Consider the following 20,958-nt stretch of genomic DNA (forward strand, 5'->3'; position numbering starts at 1 on the left):
GCTGCAAACAGCAGCTGTGAATTTGGTCAAGGGCTGTCCAGAACAACTCCCTCACTTTTCTTTGAAATAGTGTCATGGGCTCTTCGGTTTCCACCTGAGAGATCAGATGGGGCTTTAAAGTTTCATTGTCCCCCAAGAGACACATTTCTGGTGGTTCAGTTCTCTCTCAGTCCTGGCACTGGGAATGTGAGCCTGGATTTTATACTCTGGACTCTGGAGTGAGTCTTAAACCCACGGCCTTCTGTCTCTGAGTGAGGCACAGCTTTTCACAGAGCCACAGCTGATGGTATATGCAAACAGGATGATACTTGGCTGTGACGGCCTGAATTGTCTGCCAACACCATGTTAGCTACATGAAGCATGACCATTTGGGCAAAGAATCATGACTGCTGGCACAGACAGGATTACATCCCAAAGAAACGGCAGAGCCCTCAGATAAGGAGAGGCAAAAGAAATGTCAAAGAAAAGATATAAGTCACAAGACACCAGGTTATAGTCCAACAGGTTTATTTGAAGTTACAAGCTTTCAGAGTGCTGCTCCTTCGTTAGGTAAGGAAGGAGCACTTCACCTAACGAAGGAGCAGCACTCTGAAATCTTGTGATTTCAAGTAAATCTGTTGGACTATAATCTGGTCTTGTGACTTCTGACTTTAGAGTGTGGTGCTGGAAAAGTGCAGCAGGTCAGGCAGCATCTGAGGAGCAAGAGAATTGACATTTCGGGCAAAAGCCCTTCATCAGAAATTCCCAAATCACCGATTTTTCTGCTCTTCGAATGCTGCCTGACCTGCTGTGCTTATCCAGCACCACACTCTCGATTCTGATCTCTAGCATCTGCAGTCCTCACTTTCTCAGACTTCTAACTTTGTCCATCCCAGTCCATCACCAGCACTTCCACATTTAAAGAAACCTAACATCATGAGCTCATCCTGCTGCCACCACCTTTAGAAATGATAAAAGAATTCGGCACTCACTTCATGGATGTTGATAAAGTGGCAACAGAATCAGTTCCCATATTAAATGGATGTTTGGCAGTCAATGCACTCATCCCTGTCCCCCACCATCTTCATGCAATAGAGAGGCTTAATTTCCTATAGCACTTCTTCCATATCCTCAGGATCTCTGAAAACACTGTGCAGTCAATTAAGCACTGTTAAAGCATCGTCACTGTTATAATTATCGCAGACTTGTATGTATAGCAAGCTCCCACAAGCAGCAGTATGGTAAAGGAGGGACAAATATTGACATGGGCACTGGAAAGAATGTCCCCAATCTTCTTTGGAATATTGGCATGGAATGTTTATGCCTGAGAAAGCAGAGGATGCCTCTCTTTAATATTCTGCCTAAAAAGCAGCAGCTCCGACAGTGCAGCACACCTTCGGTACTGCACAAAGTGTGTCAGCCTGGACTATGTCCTCAAACCTCTGGAATGGGACTTGAGCAAACAGATCTCTGATTCCAGAGGGTGTGACCTGAGAGCCATTACTGACATGGACACAGCAAGATCATTTCAATTAAAAAAGCTACTTCTGCTGCAAAAATGGATATTTGTTTTCTTAACAAAAAATGTGAAAAGGCTAATGCTATTCCGAGCAGATATAATGCCAGAGATAAAATTGCATTGCAATTTGTTATGTTAACATTTGCAAGCTGTGTCGACTGCTTTGTCAGACCCCCCTCCCAGTCTGTACAATGAAGAACCTACAGTCAAGCAAGTCCAATTCACAAGAGGAGGTCAAAATGGGCATTCTTAATGCTGTGCATGCTTTGAGATGTATTGAGGATATAAGTCAGCAAGTCTGGAGACATCTGTGGAGAGAGAAACAGTGTTAACATTCCAAGTACAATATGCCTCCTATTTGGAACTAAAGGGAGCTGGATAATGATTTTAAGATGTTGAGAAAGTGGGGGAGGAGGTGGAACAGGTCAACGTGGTTGTTCTCCCTAGTGATGGGAAGAAGAGATTCAATAGAGTCATTTAAGCAAGTGATCTTGTCACCAGATAGGGAGAATTTGTTCACCTTGGCGAGTGGTGTAGACTTTCATTCCACCTTCCCTAGTTCATCATGTTTACTCTGGATATCAATAACTCAAGACAGTCCTAACTACAGGGTATATCCAACTGTCCTTTATTGAAGTAAGGCACACTACAATAATAGTGATACATCACAATTCATAGAATCCCTACAGTACGGAGGCAGGCCATTTGGCCCATCAAGTCCACACTGCTCCTCTGAACAGCATTCCACCCTGACCCACTCCATCCCTGTAACCCTGAATTTCCCATGGCTAATCCACCTAACCTACACATCCTTAGTCAATATGGGCAATTTAGCATGGACAATCCACCTCACCGACACATCCCTGGTCACTGTAGGCAATTTCCCATGGCCAATCCACCCTACCCTGCACACCTTTGGACTATGGGAGGAAACTGGAGCACCAGGAGAAAACCCAGGCAAACACGGGGACAACATGCAAACTCCACACAGACAGTCATCTGAGGGTGGAATCAAACTTGAGTCCCTAGCACTGTGAGGCAGCAGTGCTAACCACCCTGATTTTCCTGTACTATACTTACAATCATACGTGATCTGATTTGTGTAGACTTATACAAGGATCTGCCTGAAACAGTCTGCTCCATCCCAACCTCTAGTCATTGACAGATGACTCCTATCCCTGAGCTAAATAACTATTGCTCTGAGACATACTTTCTTACATACCTTTCCATATAAGCAGGCTCTGTGATTAAACCTTGACACTGTCTCAAGTGATTGACTAATTTGACCACTGGCAAATATTACAGATACGTCAACCACTAAGGCCAATTCAACCAATTAGATGTGGAGAAGATGTTTCCATTAGTTAGAGAGAGTAGGGTCCTAGTCCCGAGGGCACAGCCTCAGAGTGAAGGGATGATCCTTTAAAATTGAGATGAGGAGGAATTTCTCCAGCCAGTGGGTAGCAATCTGTGGAACTCATTGCTGCAAAAGGCTATGGAGACCAGGTCATTGAGTTTCTTTAAGACAGACAAAGATAGGTTTGTGATTATTATTAGGATCAAGGGTTAAGGGGAGACGCCAGAAGAATGGGGTTTAAAAACATATCGGCCGTGACCGAATGGCTGAGTAGACTTGATGGGCTGAATGGCCTATTCCTGCTCCTTTATCTCATGGTCCAACTGCCCATTAGGATGTCTGCTTATCTTCTTTGGAAGAGGCTTATCTCACGGTTTTAATGAACCCTGACCCAGACTCACCTCTGCTCATTTTTCTTTGCATCTTTTGTGTGGTTCCATCAATGGTATGATATTTACACAGCATCACTCTGTGATCAACTTGTTTTTCTGACAAATGATATCTTTCATCAAGTGCACTGTGTCTGTTTAAATCAGTACTTCATTCAGAAGCAATGTCACCAGTTCAGTCGCTCAGCGATAAATACACATGTCCCTTCAGAAAACATGAAGAAATGGCCCAGTGTTTTTCTGTTGATTAGACCACCATCTGATGACTAACCTTTCTGCAGAGCATGCTCCATATTTTTCTCCTTCCAGCAAATTCAACACTTCCACCTACAGAATTTTGAGAATCAGTGGTGCCAGGTTTTAGGTGATTGACAGAAGATCCAATGGCAAAATCGGGAAAAATGATTTCAGGCAGCAAAAGGCTGGACACTGGAACACACTGCCTGCAAGTGTGGTCAAACTGTGACTTTCAAAAAGGCATTTGATAAGCACTTGAGAAAAGAGTATTGTATAGGGTCACAGGGAAAAAGGTGGGGAGTGGGAAAATGCTCATGTGGACAATCAACACTGACACGATGGGCTGAATGGTCTCTTTCTGTGCTGAACTCATTCCATGATTCTGTTTCATTAAAAGCATTGTGATGAATTTCAACAAAGCAACATGTAACCAGTAAGCAGTATTTAATATTTTACTTCCACTGCCCTGCTCAATGCCATAACAATGGCAGTGATAAAAGGACGTATTAAGGAAAGCATTTGTAGAAGACTGTTGTAGCAACAGAGACAATGCTGATTACAACACAATAAACTGACCATAATAAATAAAAACAGGCCATCCATAAACTAGATTAAATATGGTCCATTTGTGGAAATACTCTATTTAAAACTGCCAGGTGCTTCCACAGTAGGGTGACAGGGTCCTAACCAATCCAAAGTCAGGAAAGGGGAAGGAGGTGGGAGAGGAGACAATGTGACAAAGTTTGCTGCATTGTGTGTAGAAGGCTGGCCCTCCTAAATTAAACTGATGTTACAAGAAACTGTGGAACCTAACAATCATTAAGTGAGGTGCAATACATTCAAAACGAAAACTCTGCTCTTGCTGAAATAAAATAAAAAATGCTGCATATAGGTGGCTCAATCTGGCAAAAACCAGCAAAGTAGGCAGACAAGCTGCAGTTTGGAACAGTGGAACCCTTTAGTATAATAGGTAGGGCTTTTGCCCGAAACGTCGATTTTACTGCCCCTCGGATGCTGCCTGAACTGCCGGTGCTCTTCCAGCACCACTAATCCAGAACCCCTTTAGTATAATGGCTACGCTGATATTAATAAAACCTTTACTAACCAGACATTTCTTGCAATGCCAAGGCATACAAGGCCATTGGCCGAGCGCTGGAAAATGGGATTAGAATATTTAGATGTTTCTGACCAGCGAGAATGCAATGGGCTGAAGGGCCTTTTGCTATGCTGTAGAACTCCATGACTCTAAAAGGTCTCCTTATGCACCACAACACCTCTGTGATTTTGAAGGGGAGAATGCAGGCTGATGACTGCATGTAAATAGCTTATTTTGCGGCATGCATTCCCATCATATCTTCCAAGGTAGCTTAGAGGAACCTGGACCTTTTAAACCTGGGCATTTTTTTTGGCTCATGTGCAGACACAATGTGCTGAATGGTCTCCTGCTGCACTAAACACTTGTAATTTTGCATGTTTCATATTACACGGTGGAGCAGGTTCAAAGGGGATGAACTGCTTATGCTTCTCCTAGTCCTTATGAATGCATGCTGATGATTGCATGAATCAAAGGCTTATTCCCACCCTATCTTCCAAAAAATTGAGAGATCAGTTTGGGACAGGTTGCTGGAAAGTGAACCTCACAAACCTGAGAATTTTTCTTTGCCTAGGTGCAGATATAATAGGATGAATGGCCTCCATATACATCAAAATGCTTCTGTAATTTTTAAAGGGGAGAATGCAGGCTGACGACTTCTGGGAAAAGCCTTATGTCTGAGCATGCATTCCCATCCTAAATTCCGTAATGAAGGGGAGATTGAATCGGGACAGCTTGCAGGAATCTGGACCTTTTAAAACTGGGCATCTTTTGGCTGAGTTGCAGACACAATAGGCCAAATGGTCTCCATCTGCACCAAATACACTTCTGTGATTTTGGAAGGGCAGAATGCATATGGTTTAAGGGTGGCATGATGGCTCAGTGGTTAGCACTGCTGCCTCACAGCACCAGGGAGCCGGGTTTGATTCCACCCTCAGGCGACTGTGTGGAGTTTGCATATGTGTCTGCGTGGATTTCCTCCCGGTGCTCTGGTTTCCTCTCACACTCCAAACATGTGCAAGTCAGGAGGATTGGCCATGCAAAATTGCCCATAGTGTCCAGTGATGTGTAGATGAAGTGTGTTAGCTGTGGGAAATGCAGGATTATAGGGTAGGGGGATGAGTCTGCGTCGGGGTTCTGTGGGGAGTCGGTGTGGACTTGTCGGGCCGAATGGCCTGTTTCCACACGGTAGGGATTCTAATGACTCAATACAGGCTGACGACTGCAATGCAAAACGCTTTTTATCTGAGCATGCATTCCATCCGAAGTTCCCGAACGAGGGGGATAGCTTGCAGAAACGTGGACCTATTAAAATTGGGCATTTTCTGACTGTGTTGTAGACACAATGGGCCGAACGGTCTCCGTTTGCACCAAAACTACTTCTGTCATTTTGGAAAAGGGGGAGAATGCAGGCTGACAACTGCAATGCAAAAGGCTTATTTTGGAGCATGCATTCCCATCCTATCCTCCAAAAAGAGATGGATTCAGGACAACTTTCAGGAACCTGGTGCTGTAAAACCTGGGGCACCTTTTGTTTTGTGGGTAAGTGAAAAGGGGGCATCAAACTCAGGTTTACTGCACCTGGCCCAGCCCAGCGAGGTTTAGGCATGACATCATCCATTGGCAGAGACCCGCCCACCTGCCGCCGCCCCATTGGCCGCAAGCCTGCCGTGTCCCACCCTCCTTCGATTGGCCGTCGTAGCTGTCACTCAGGATGATTGACGGCCCGGGGAGCTCCTGCAGTTGATCAGACTGGGCTCCAAGTTGGGAGTTAAAGGTAGGCGGGCATTGCAGGGACGGATTCTGGGAACCTTATCTCTCTTTTTTTTCAATGGGAAGTAGTGGATGAGTGAGAGAACCTTTCTAATTTCTATTTTTATATTGTGGGGGAAGGGGGGGATTTAATTGCATTTGCCTAAAATTCCCCCCTCCCATTTTGCAGATTGCAAGGAGAAGAGATGCAGGGGTAAAGGGAAGAAGAAAGAAGGGGGAGAGTAAAAACTGGAAGCAGGGCGAGAGCTGGAATCCTGGCTCGTAGGATGTGAGTATATAATGCATGCCATTGAGATTATGGGTTGATAAATGGGTGCTTTTTTTCCAGCACGTTTTTATTTAAGGATTACAAGGTTCTTGATGTTTGGGGAGGGAGTTGGAGCTGCTTTCAAGTGAGATTTCTACAGCATTGTCCCTAACATCACGAATTTTTTTCTTGCAATTTTTTCTCTTCAGTTATAACGTGCAGGAGTGTGGGGCCACTTGCTGAAGGGTTGAGGGATGGTCTGTTTCGTGGGTGCATGTGTGTCTGCGTGTTTTGATTTTTTTTCATTGCAATCCTCTTCCCCACCCACCCTCCCCCCATTCCCCTACCTTCCTGACATCCTGCTGAGAGAGATATTCACGACTCTGATTCAGGATGAAGGGTACATTCAGTGATTTGTGGGGCTGGAGATTAATTGCCTTTTTTTCTTTTGCAAGGGGAGGATGAGAGAGAGAGAGCAAATTCTATCTGTAAAATGCACTTTGTGTTTGATAACTCGTCTATGTAAAGAGCCAATCTGTGTAACTGTGTATGCATCTTTTGGAAATACAAATAGTTTAAGTTTAGAAATAACCAGAATTTATGTAGGGCGCAGATAATCAATGATTTCCCACCCCCTAGATTTTAACTGGATCCCTGTCATGTAAGATCCACTGGGTTTCAGATTCCTTTGGTCCGTGCACCAAAAACAAATCTAGTCCAAAATATGTACGTTTCAGTGATTAGGGAGGGGATGTCTGGTAAAAGAGGAGGGTATTTTATATAGATATCCTGCATTTAAAACGTGATAGTTTTTAAATACCTGCATTTGCTGCACCGCCTTGATTGCTAACACCGCCTGTCAGAGATTTAAATCCATATATCACTGACTTGCTTCCATTACTGGCTGATCAGGATCCGACTGTGCTTTTTTTAAAAAAAATGCAGTGCTTAGATGTACATAAGCATACTTTTTCTTTTTTTAAAAAAAGCTAAATTCATCGCTACTTTCAGAATGCACGGATTTAAATTCATCTCTAGCTAGTCTGTTATCAATGATTATTGGTGCTAATCGCGATTTGTAGGGAGCAATTTATTACCAGTAAGTACATAGCCACGCATGATTCTCTTCAATGCGCTAGGTTTATCATAACTATATTGTACCCCATTGGTATTTGAACGGCGTCTCTGCAGTGATTAACTCGGAAGATAATTGTGATGTGTTGGTCTGCAGACCATAATGATGGATGCCTTTGAGAAACAATTCAGAGTCCTATGAATATAATTTGGAAGGTGACTTGGGTGACAATGTGCAGTTTAGTTTCCCCTGCACTAATTGGAGAAGAATCACTTATGTAACCCCCCTCCAAACACACTCTAGTTGAACCAGTGCAGAATGGGGCCATGTGTATTTGCATTTGTATATCTGACTGCTCACTACCACTTAAATTTGCATTCCTGTGAATACAGTCATTGGATGCTGTTTGATCTGTCAATTTGTTTTGAAATAGAAACTGACAAATGGAGTAATTGAATTTTGAGTCTGGTGAGAAGATTAATTTAAGATTTGAGTTTTTGTTTGAAAGAGGATGGTCATTGAGTTGGACAAAAAGTGTGAGACGAGGCTTTTTCAGATCATGAAAGAGTCAGGCCAAATGGCCAGTTTCTGTGCTGTAAATTGTGTCGTGATTGCTGATTATCCTTCACTGGAAGTGTGATCTTGTCCAGCTTGTAGATTCCTTCATGGATGCTAGCATCAGCCCTCTGCTTTCAGACAAACCTGGGAGTGTGGCTGAACAAAGAGACCTTAGAGTGCAGGTTCATAGTTCCTTGAAAGTGGAGTTGCAGGTGGACAAGATAGTGAAGAAGGTGTTTGTTAGGCTTGATTTTATTGGTCAGTGCATTGAGTATGGGAGTTGGGAGATCATGTTGTGGCTGTACAGGACACTAGTTAGGTCACTTTTGGAATACTGTGTTCAGTCCTGGTCTCCCTGCTATCGGAAAGATGTTGTGAAACATGAAAGGGTTCAGAAAAGATTTACAACGATTTTGCCAGCGTTGGAGGGTTTGAGTTATAGGCAGAGGCTGAATAGGCTGGAGCCTTTCTCCCTGGAGTGTCAGAGGCTGAGGGGGTGACCTTATAGAAGTTTATAAAATCATGAGGGGCATGGATAGGGTGAACAACCAAGATCTTATCTCTAGGGTAGAGGTGTTCAAAACTAGAGGGCATAAGTTTAAGATAGGAGAGGAAAGATTTAGAAGGGACAGAAGGGACAAATACAATATTTAAAAGGTGTCTGGTTGGGTACATGAATAGGAGGGGTTTAGAGGGATATGGCGCAAATGGGACCAGATTAATTTAGGATATTTGGTCAGCATGGACGAGTTGGACCAAAGGATCTGTTTCTGTGCTTAACATCTCTACGACTGACTGCTAATGAAGAGAATGCTCATTGACCACTTATTTGTTGTTGGGAACAGCATCCTTCTTCCCCACCCCCCCACCTCATGAAGGGGATGTCCTAATGGGAATGTCTGAGACATGAACTTGCATCTTCCGAGTCATGAGCTGAGTACTTCAGTACTGTAGCTAATAGCTTTCTCTTCTTTTGGCTCATTTAATGATTAATTCATTCATTTTTAATAAATGTACTAGTCAGCAGTTTTTCCTCTTGTGTAGCATAGTGGTGAACGTGTGCGTGTCTCTCTTTCTTCTGGATAACGGACTGAAGTAGCGGGCAAGAGGGTCCTGTCAGGGGCTGAAGATGTAAGGGTGGTATATTGCTATTTGTCTGTCTTCTTGGGCTAGACAAGATTGTATTCTGAGCTGTATCCAAGAACAGACTGCACACTGAGTGAGTTTTAGTGTTATTAACCAACCACTGACACGTAATCCAGGCAAACAATGGACAGTTTGTTCAGTGTGCTGTTAACCAACAATTGTGCAGTGTACTAACTGTGTATGTTTGCAAGACGCTAGGACACTCCTGGATTCTGTAAAAACAACTTGTTTAAGGGATTAAAAATCAGCTATCAGCAATTCATTACTGACAAATTGACAGGGGACAATCTACATTAACGTTCAGTATTCAAGAGCGGCAATTTGGATGGAAATGCTACTCCTATGGTCATTGACCACAGAAGGGTGAGGCCAGATGGCACTTGGAACTGCACTGTTGTCATTAAGACTTTGGGAAAGTGCAATAGTCAGCCTAGGAGGATCTTGCATATATGTTGCACTTTTCAAAATGTATCTTAGTCATTGCAGTGTAATTACTGTTGTAGGAGAAAGTGAGGTCTGCAGATGCTGGAGATCAGAGCTGAAAATGTGTTGCTGGAAAAGCGCAGCAGGTCAGGCAGCATCCAGGGAACAGTAGAATCGACGTTTCGGGCATAAGCCCTTCTTCAGCCCTTACTGTTGTAATCTAGGAAATGTGGCACACAACAAACTCCCATTAACGACAGTGATAATGGTGAGATAATCTGTTGTGGTGTTGATTGAGGGATAAACATCGCTCAGGACACTAGGGATAACTTGCTTTCTTTGAAACAGAGTCATTTTGGTCTTTTATCGTATCACCTTGTTTTAATGTCACAAGTGAGGCCGAGCCACCCACAAATCAGTTTGCAAGTTGGAACACCATGCAGGATAATATAAAGCAGGCACTCTTAAGTACACGAAATGTACATATAACAGGTCTTTAAAGTTACATCCCATGTAAGATTGTGTCCATAAGTATGAACATTCGTAAATCAGGGACCCCCTGTACCACCTCCAGAGCGACTTTGCAGTGTCAGCCACGATGGTTCAGTGGTTCACACTGCTGCCCCACAGCGCCAGGAACCCGGGTTCAGTTGCACCCTTGGGTAGCTGTCTGTGTGGAGTTTGCTTGTTCTCCCTATGCCTGCATGGATTTCCTCCCACAGTTCAAAGATGTGCAGGTTAGGTGGACTAACCATGGGAAATTGCTCACAATGTGCAGGGATGTGCAGGCTAGGTGGGTTAGCCATGGGAAATGCAGGGTTACAGGGATAGGGTTGGGGGGATTGGGTATGGAAGGGTTGAAATGGACTTGATGTGCTGAATGGCCTGCTCCCACTGTAGGGATTCTATGATTATAAAACTCTGCTATTGTAAAATCATACAGTACAGAAAAGGTCCTTCCACTAAATCTACAATTTCCACTTCCCTGTACTAGGTCTTGAATGTTATGACATTTCAAGTGCTCATCCAAGTACTACTTAAAAGTTAAGGTTTCCCACCTCAACTAAACTCCCAGGCAGTGCATTCCAGGCCCACATCGTCCTCTGTGTGAAAATGTTTTCTGGAGTTGGTCTTGAACTCAGAATCTTGCAAGTTGTCAGGTGAGACTGCTACCAAGTGAACAACAGATGACTCTCAAGGTAGATTTATTTTATCCTTCATTAAACCCAAAAACTGTTTGTATTAACTTCAAGGATCCTGCTCAATCTCCCACTTCAATTCCAATGCAGGGACTATACCTCAAAGTTGTTAAATTGTATGTAAAGAGGTTTGGAACATGCCAGGGTCATGAAGGATTCTGTATGAATACCACTTTCTTTGCTACAGGCAGAGGATTAAACATGTGGTCCAAGAGGTGAATTTTAAACCAAGGATGGTCAGTTATGTAATGAGGCTGAGGCTTGGGGAGTGCTGGGACAGGTTAGTTGAATGGTTTCCCATCATCATGAAGTAAAGGGAGTTAAGTCAAGGACAAGAATTTGAATGTGAACGAGAACATGATATTGGAGTGCAGTCTATTGAGTGATTTTTGAATTGATGAGCAGAGGGATTGGTTGTCTGAGGGAGCACAGCCAAATGGTAGTGTAGTATAGTTTGTCATAATTCATGTAATTATTCTCACTGAACTGTGAGAGAACACCGAGTGACACAATTATAGGTTTTGTCTTCAAACTTGATATGTGCTCTTGAGATGACTTGTACTGTGTGTTCTTGGCCTCAGATACTCAGTCTAAGGGAATATTGGTACTGCGTGCTCTCTCTTGCCCATCTTCCTCCATCAGCAAAGGGAGAGCCAAAGTACATAATTGACCTGTTGGTGGGCTGCTGAAAATAGCTGGGCTCATGGGAAAGGACTTGCGATGTGGACAACTCAATCCAGTCTCGTGTGAATTAGTAATTTGACCCTTGGGTAGCAAAGTGAGCTAAGCAGAGTCTTCTGGTGATGCTGCTATTTTGCACAATGGGTCAGCTTTAGAACAAGCTGGGCATTTGCACAACAAAGGGCAGATTTAGTGTTCATTCTGATCCACATCTGAGCATCCTTGAGCTGTGCATATCTCTCTCTGTCCCTCTCCCTTTCTCTGATTTTTTTTTCACTCACTTTCGTACCATGCAGCTTATTCTTACAAGGCATACACTTCTTTATGTCCTTTCCCCTCCCACATCCCCAAGCCCTCTTAATGTCATCTGATACCTTTGATGTTTCTTATTTTTACTTTATTTGTTCGTCAGTGTGGGTGTTGCTTGCTATGCCAATGTTTATTGCCCATCCCTCAGTCACACAGCAAAGGTGCTGGTGAGCTATCTTGGTCAGTAGCTTCATTATTCTTAAATTTGTCCATTGTTTTAGTGCTGTTCATTGTTGAAATATTGATTGTTTTCAGGGTCAAAAATGCCAGGTTGTGGCAATAGAAGTTTTTTAGCATTTTTTTACAACAATCCTTATTAGCATCTTGGTTTTGTAGATCAGTTTCAGCACAAGGTTAGAGAATGAAGCTCCCTCCCACTCACTTAGACTGAAAATAAAGCCTCCTTTATCACTGACCCCAGTTAAACACTCCCCGGACAGGTACAGCACAAGGTTAGGTAGATAGTTCAACTTTCTCTGCACAGCATCACCAAAGTTTCCAGTGAGGATTGGGAGAGTGGTAGTGTGTGTAATTTGCTGATTGTATTGATGAAAGAAGAGATCTATCTGCAGTTGCAAGGATCTAATTGTTCCATTTCACTCCACTGGCACCTGTTGCATCCTATTTATAGAATCATACAATCCCTACAGTGCAGATACAGGCCATTTGGCCCACTGAGTCTGCGTGACTCTCCGCACAGAGCATCCCACCTAGATGCACACTTGCCCTGCCATTACTGCAGCCCCAGGTCTACCATGGCTAACCCACCGAGCCTGCGCATCCCTGGACACTTTGGGCAGTTTAGCACGGCCAGTTCACCTACCTTGCACATCTTTGGACTGTGGGAGGAAAGCCATGCAGACACTGGGAGAATGTGCAAACCCTACACAGAGTCACCTAAGGCTGGAATTGAACCTGGGTCCATGGCACTGTGAAGCAGCAGTGCCAACCATCATGCCGCCGTATTTATATTTTGAACAAAAAAGCTTGCATTTGTGTAGCCGTTTACAGCCACCAGATAACTTGTAGCACTTTACAGTGAATCGAGTACCTATTGAAATGTGTTCACTGCTTTAGTATCAGAATAGTCAAATTTATGCACAGCAAGTTCCCACTAACAGGAATGTGATCATGATCACTACTATTTTCGAGATACGAATTAAAGAATAAAGATTAGCCAAGGTACTGGGTGCTGTTCTTTGAAGTACTTGACTATGGGGCTTTATCCATTCACCTGGTAGTGGTGGTGGCGGGGGGGTTCTTGCTTTTAATGTCTGATCTAAAAGGTAGTGGCTATAGCAATGCGGCACTCCGAGTGTTGCACTGACTGTAAGCCTTGGTTTCCCTGTTTGAACTGCTGGCATGGGTCCTGAACTCACAACCTTGTGACTCAGAGGTGAGTCTGCTACCCACTGAGCCACGACTGACATAACTGCATCGCATTCTGTCATTTGCTTGTTAATCATCAATTATCGCCTGCCACTTCAGTGCCAATTTCCCTTCTTCCAATTGAATGTAACGAGACATGACATCTGTACAAGTGTGAGGAAAATGACAGTCAAGCACTGCCTTTTCTACTGGCTGACTAGAAGCTTCGTCTTGAGGGTCAAAAGTGAGCTGTAGTCAAACGGCCAGTTGCAACTGATTCACAGGGCTGTGAATGTCTGGATGAGTATTGGCCAATTCCATGGGGGGTTTTCCTCCTAAATATCTCTCCCTTCTGACATGCCTGAAGTAAAAGGTGCTGGTGAGAGGAAGGCCTCCGTAATTCTCAGCTTTGCAGTCTCAGGATAATAGTTTTTTTTAGTAGGATCATAAATTTTATTGGGAATGTAGTGTTGAGGGTACGAGTGGATTATTCACAATTTTATTGAATGGCAGAGCAGGCTGGAAAGACTAAATGGCCTGCTTTTGCACTGAATTGGGGATGTGTGGATTAGGCATGCGAGGGTGCATGTGTTGTGTGTGTACCTGCCTGAGTGCTGGTCTGTGGTATGTGCGTGTGTGGCTCCCATGTGATACATTGTGTGCAGATTGTTAGGTGTCATAGTGTAATCAAAGTGAAGGAAAAGGCATGACCGGAGATTTTGGGAACACTGCTAATTATCACATGGTTACTACACATTATGAGGAAGGAATTTCCAAAGCAAAGAAATCATAAGTTTTTTACAGTAATCTGCTTCCCGCTTAGTGCCTGGTCCTCTTGCAATTTGTATTAGAACATCTGCAGCCGCTTGCAACTGGACAGTGAAGTTAAAAGCTCCATGGAACTGAATTGGAGTCACTTGTGACCAGTATTTGTGACTCTGAACAAACCATGTGTGTTGACTGTATAAGACCACAGACATAGGAGCACAAGCAGGCCATTCAGCTTATTGACTCTGCACTGCCATTCAATGGTCTCAGTTGTTATCTGCAATGTCAATCTCTTGTTGTAGAGTCGTACAGCGTGGAAACAGACCCTTTGGTTCAACTGGGCAAAAGACCCCTGCAATTCACCCAACCTATGCCCCTCACTCTCTCTTCCTCATAACTGTCAATTCTGCCTCTGATTAGAAAATATCTCTTGTAATATTATTTCCTTTAGGCCATGTGCCCATTGAGGAATATAAACATCGAAGCAAGGTAAGCAGGACAAGGGCAGATGGGTGTTGCGGTTTGCTCAGGAAGTCTGGCTTACTGTGACACCTCCCATCTATACCTGCAAGTTGTAATGGGTCGTGATGGTAGAGTCTCCAAATACTTTCCGTCACACAACTGACCAGAAATCTCGACCAATATCAGAGTCTGCCATTTGTGTGCTTTGGAGGGAAGGTGTACTGTCACTGGATTATTAATCCAGAAACCCAGGCTCCCTTTGTAGATGATGTAATTTAAATTCCAAACCTAGTGATGACCATGAAATCACTGTCAATTATCATAAAAATCCATCTTTTCATTATATCCTGAGGGAAAGAAATCTACAATCTTTACAAAATCTGGCCTACACATGACTCCAGACCCATAGCAGTGTGGTTGGCTCTTAACTGTACTCTGGACAATTAGGGAGTTCATCTTCCTCTGTTCCTTCAAGTCCCACTTTGAAATAATTGATTATCTTCACTTCCATCACCCTCATAGGCAGCGAGTTGCATTTTTGTTTTTTAAAAAAAAGGTTCTGCTCTGCCCAAAAACCCTAGTCCCTGTACCATTGGCTAGTGACAGTGTCTTTAGTTGTGTCCCATCATATGTCAATGCTGATGGGATTGAGCTTTTGAGGTGTATGCATAATCCAAAAGACACAGACCTCACTCTCCTGCTGTTGGAGAGAGTTAACAAACCTCACAGATTAACCTGATGTTACATTTAGAGGTGTCTCCTTCTGTGTCTGACTTAATTGACAAATGGAAGTTAGGCGTTGGCTAGCCCCAGTAAGGATGCCAAAAAAAAGGAAATGTTTTCTAAAATTCCTTGGCAGCCATTTCAACTATTGTAAGCTCCCACAAACAGGAATGTGATCGTGACCAGATAATCTGTATTTTAAGATGTTAACTTGAGGGATAATAACCAGGAAAGCAATAAGTGAGAAATAAACAATGGCTCAGGAAGAATCTTCCTGCTCCTTATTGAAATAGTGCCAAGGGATCTTCTACATTCACTTGAGAGGTGTCCAAAGCTGAATCCTCTGACAGTGCAACATTTGGAAGAGGTGATGGCATACTGACATTGTTACTGGAGTAACAACCAAGAGCCCTTGGCTGATATGCTGGGGATGTAGTTTCAAATCCCATCACGGCAGATGGTGAAATTTGAATTCAATAAAAATCTGGAATCCAAAGCTGGCCTAATGACGACCTGATTGTTGTGTAAACACATCGGAATTTACTAATATCCAGTAGGGGAGGAAAACTGTCTTCCTTACTGGACTGGACTGCATGTGATCCAGACCCGTTGCAATGTGTTTGACTCTTAACTGCCCCCTGAAATGACCTGGCAAATCGTTCAGCTCAAGGGCAATTAAAGATGGCCAACAAATGCCAGCTTTGCCAGTGATGCCAACATCCCATGAGCATATTTTTAAAAAACTCTCTCTCTCTCTCTCTCTCTCTCTCTATCCTGCAGTTGTATACTTTGTTGCCTGTTTCATCTACAGCCTGGAGGACACTGTAAATCAAATGATAAAATGAGGTGGCGTGTGGTGACTCATGGCTGTGATTGGCACAGTAAAGGGTCACCCATTGAAAACAGATGAGGAGGAATTTCTTTTCTCAGATGTTCATGAATCTGTGGAATTCTTTACAGTAAGGACTGTCAAGACTGGGCTGCTAAGTGTATTCAAAATTGAGATAGATAAGATAGGTTTTTAAACAGTAAGGGATTTGAGGGTTATGAGAATAAGCAGGAAAGTGGATTATCAGATTGGTTAACGTCTCATTGAATGGCAGAGCAGACTTAATGGTGCGAATGGCCTGCTTCTGCTCCTGCATCCTTATGGTCTTGTCATCTTGCCCCTGGAAGTATTGCCCCCACCCCATCATGTCTTTTTTGGTGGTGGAGGGAACCATGAACTGCCCACTACTGTAGCATATTGATGTCATCTGGTAGAAACACTGCCATTTAAGTGACCTCTCTCTTAGGATTCCTAGATCTGTCTAAAACATTTTATAGTCTGGGGACCACTTCTGACCTTGTATCTCACCTAACGTTTATTCTTTCATTTGTTGACAGCTGCTTAGGGCACACCCTCCTAAGATTTTTTTGTTTAGTCATTTACAGAATATAGGGGTGGCTGGCAAGGTCAGCATTTGTTACCCATCCCTAACTCCCCCTCGAGAATCCCCTCCCCAAACCCCACCATTGTGCTCTCTGGTGTCACCAGAGGATGCTCTGAGACTGCTGGTTCAAATCCCACCATGGCTGTTGGTGGAATGTATATTCAGTTCATAAGTCTGGACTGATTTGGAGATGCAGGTGTTGGACTGGGGTGTACAAAGTTACAAATCACACAACACCAGGTCTTAGTCCTGATGAAGGACCGGCGCTCCGAAAGCTGGTGCTTCCAATTAAACCTGTTGGACGAAAACCTGGTGTTGTGATTTGTAACTAAGTCTGGACTAGTCAGTTGATTGTGATGACACACTTCATATGTTGTATTAACCCATCCGGTTAGATGGAAATGTGGCTTACGTGTGACTCTGGCCCACAGCAATAGTTGACTGTTTGAGGACCTTACCAGCGTTGGCCACATCCCATGAAAGAATAAAGATGAATGAAAAACTTGCATCTTCAGCCACTGTAAGATGTTTAACAGAGTGAGGAGCAGTGTTCCCTCTATAGCTGTGCTTCTCTGAAGTTCAGCACACACCGATGGGTGTCCCAATGTGTTGACTTTTGGCTTCAGAGGCCAATGCCATACAGATGATAAAAAATATTGTGGGTATATTGGTGAAGAGTCTTAACAACCTGAAACTTCACACCAAGTCACATAAGGAGTTATCGTGACCAATGGCCGAATGTTTGGCTGAAGATGCAAGTTTTTCTTCATCTTTATTTTTTCATGAGATATTGGCAAGGTCCTCACACAGTCAACTGTTGCTGTGGGGCCAGAATCTCACTTAGGCCACATTTCCTTCTAACCAGATGGGCTTATACAACATATGATGATGTGTGTCATCACAATCCGCTGACTAGTCCAGACTTACAAATTAAATAATCGTAGAGGTCTGCAGCACAGAAAAAGGCCCATCAAGTCTGCACCAGTCAAAAACAACTGCCTAACTATTCTAATTCCATTTTCCAGCACTTACCCCCAAAGCTTTTAATGCCCTACCTTCACAAATTCATGTCTAACCACTATTTCAATGTTTGAGGATTTCTGCACCTACTACCCTTATTGGCGGAGAGTTCCAGACTCCCACCACTCGGAAAATGTTTTTCCTCACATCCCCTCTAAATCTGCTAACCTTCACTGTCAATGGGCATTGACTCCTCCACCAAAGGGCAAAGCATCTTTCTATGCGCACTCCATAATTTCAAAATGCAATTATTTTCAAAGAAGCAAAGGGATTGGAGGGGGCAGAGAATGCTAATGAGGATTTCAGGTGAGTTTGTGAAGAAACTTTGTTTTTTTTTATGAAGATAAAATATTAACCCCTCCCACTCCCTTTTTGTTCTGAAACTGGAGGTAGACAGGACATAAATAGAAATTGCTGGAAAAGCTCAGCAGGTCTGGCATCTGTGGATAGAAATCATGAGTTAACATTGTGGGTCGAGTGACCGTAGCTCAGGCATGACATAACCTCTCCCTCAGAGACAATTATGTGTTTTAACTCCAGCTTTCCAGGATAATGGGGTTTTCTATGGCCCGGTCCAATCACCACATCCAGTCAGAAGCAATCTATGATCTTGCCAACCACAGTCCGTGAGAGGTAGGGACAAACCCACCAGCCAGTCTCAATGCAATAAAGCCACTAACTGCAGCCTAGTTCAGGGGCTAATGAGTGCTATTTCTGTGATATTCTCAAGTTACATATTTGAGTTCCAGTAACTTGTGAAATCATAGAACATCTACCTGTGCTTATTGTTTTGCCTCGGAACATCGAGAATTTCTGATCCTTGAGCATCAACATCCAAAAATTGGGGTAATAGTCTCTTCTCATGAATATTTTTCACCTGATTGTTTCTTCTTTTTTTTTTTGTTAAATTTTTGTTTTAGCCACTTGGCCTGGGTTTGCTGCATCTCCCCCGCTCCCCTCACGCTCAACCGCTGGGGTCTGATCGTCCTCTCCTCCCTGCACCGCCACTGGCTGCCACCGCATCTCCCGAGGCTTCCAATGGTCTAATTCGGGCAAGATGATGTGCGAAGTGATGCCGACCATTAACGAGGACAACCGACGGGGCTCTCAGTACGGGCCGGATGACGCCAACTTTGAGCAGCTCATGGTGAACATGCTGAACGAGCGCGAGCGGCTGCTCGAGAGCCTGCGCGAGACGCAGGAGAGCTTGGCTGGTGCCCAGCTGCGCCTGCGCGAACTCGGGCACGAGAAGGAGTCGTTGCAGCGCCAGCTCAGCATCGCGCTGCCACAGGTACCAGAATTCCATTCTTCCATTTCTCATTTTTTGAGGTTGCTGGGCAGACCACTGCATGGCCATCAGGTCGAATTCATCTTGCGTTTTGCTTTGACCTCACTTTGAGGTGGATGTCTTCGCTGGTTCTGGTCATGGGTTGTGGGGGCCCTTTGGCACTTGACCCTAATGAGCTCCCAAGGCTATTTCGGAAGCCAGTTAAAAGTTAACCAGGTTGCTATGGGTTTGAAGTCATGTATAGGCCAGACCGGGTAAGGATGGTAGATTTCCTTCCCTATGGACACCAGTGAACCAGATGGTCCCCTAATTATCATAAACAGAAATTGTTGGAAAAGCTCAGCTGGTCTGCCAGTATCCTTGGACTATGGGAGGAAATCAAAGCATCCAGAGGAAACCCACACAGACACAGGGAGAATGTGCAGACCCCACACAGACAGTGTTGAAGATGCGGAGTATTTGTTTAACACCTCTGTGCATCTCCTTATTCCCCGTTATAAATCTCCGTGTCTCAGTGGGAACAGGACCCATGTTTACTTTTGCAAATCATCACCTTTAACCTATTGTAAGCTTTTATAATCTGTTTTTTATTCTCTCACTAAATTACTCAGATTATTGTATTTTTTTTCCCTTGATTATTGTTTTGGCTGCCTTTACTGAATTCAGCTATCCTCCCAGAATGTAGGAAAGGCGTGTGGTCATGAATTTTTAACGGAAGAATCAAAAGGCAGCCTGTTATTTAAATAGAAAGAGGTTCAAAAAAGGTGTGGCATTGTGATCTGCATGTTCTTGTGCATAAAACAGACAAAAAGCATGCAAATGAGGCAAGTAAGTAAGAGGCAGAGGGAATTTTGGTGCAAGGGGTTTTTAAGTTTAAAAATAGGGAAGTCTTATTATAACTATCCATGGTGTTGGTCGGACTATCCAGAAGTATTGTAGACAGTTCTGCTTTCCATGTTTAAGAAAGGATGTGGAGGCAGTGCAAAAGGCATTCATCAGGTTGATTCCTGTGATAAAGGAATTGATTTATCAAGAACAGCTAAACAACTTGGGCGGCACGGTGGCACAGAATTGCCCGTAGTGTTAGGTAAGGGGTAAATGTAGGGGTATGGGTGGGTTGCGCTTCGGCGGGTCGGTGTGGACTTGTTGGGCCGAAGGGCCTGTTTCCACACTGTAATGTAATCTAATCTAATCTAAACTTAGACTTCTAGTCATGAGAGTTTAGAGAATGAGGGATGACCTTATTGACACATACAAGATTCTGAGAGGGCTTGACAGGGTCAGTATTGAGAAGATGATTCCGCTAGTGGGGAAATCTCAAACTAGGGACAGACTTCCAGAATAAGGTGGCACTCATTTAAAGCTGAGATGTGAAGGAATTTCTCTCGGAGAGGGTAGTGACTGTCTGGAATTCTCTTCTATTCCCCCAGAGAGTTGTGGAGGCTACATCATTAAAAGGATTTTAAAGTTGAGGTAAACAGATTCTTGAAATATTGAATTGAGAGCAGTGATGCGCAGGTGGGAAGGAAGAGTTGAGGTCTAGGGCAAATCAGTCATGATCTCATAGAATGGCAGGATAGGCTTCTTGGGCTGAATGGCCTTCTCCTATTTGTGGAGTTCTTATGGAACAATTTATTAGTATGATTAGAAGTTTGTTAATGGACTAAAAACAAGGTGGAAGAATAAACATTTTTCAGTTTGGCAAGCAGTGTAACTAGTTGGGTACCAGAAGGATCAATGCCAAGGGTCCACTACTTATGGTCTAGATCAGTGGTTCAAGTGGAATGACCAAATGTAACCTGTCCAAGTTTGTTGACGTTAAAAATTAGCTGGATGAGTAATCTGGGAGGAGGATGCAAAGAGGCTGCAAAAGATGGCTATGGACAGCGAAAGTGAGTGGGCCAGGATGTT

At 43.7% G+C, this 20,958-nt stretch overlaps 1 protein-coding gene across 8 annotated transcripts in view; it reads left to right on the top strand.

Annotated features, from left to right (window-relative positions):
• The first annotated feature begins 6,319 nt into the window (after positions 1 to 6,319).
• The window catches only part of ppfia3 (PTPRF interacting protein alpha 3), a 135,244-nt gene continuing 120,605 nt past the window's right edge, over positions 6,320 to 20,958 (top strand). For 4 of the 8 annotated variants that reach the window (XM_043679597.1, XM_043679596.1, XM_043679600.1 and 1 more), the window contains exons 1-2: positions 6,384 to 6,615; positions 18,680 to 19,050. In XM_043679597.1, the coding sequence (XP_043535532.1) occupies positions 18,817 to 19,050 (234 nt within the window). In that variant the 5' untranslated portion in view covers positions 6,384 to 6,615; positions 18,680 to 18,816. Of the gene's footprint in view, positions 6,352 to 6,383; positions 6,616 to 6,975; positions 6,995 to 7,604; positions 7,694 to 18,679; positions 19,051 to 20,958 lie in introns of those variants that run through there. The other 4 variants (XM_043679592.1, XM_043679593.1, XM_043679595.1 and 1 more) reach the window with 4 other exon arrangements.

The sequence above is a fragment of the Chiloscyllium plagiosum genome, chromosome 39 (assembly GCF_004010195.1).
Source record: "Chiloscyllium plagiosum isolate BGI_BamShark_2017 chromosome 39, ASM401019v2, whole genome shotgun sequence".
In the NCBI taxonomy this organism is placed as follows: Eukaryota; Metazoa; Chordata; class Chondrichthyes; order Orectolobiformes; family Hemiscylliidae; genus Chiloscyllium; species Chiloscyllium plagiosum.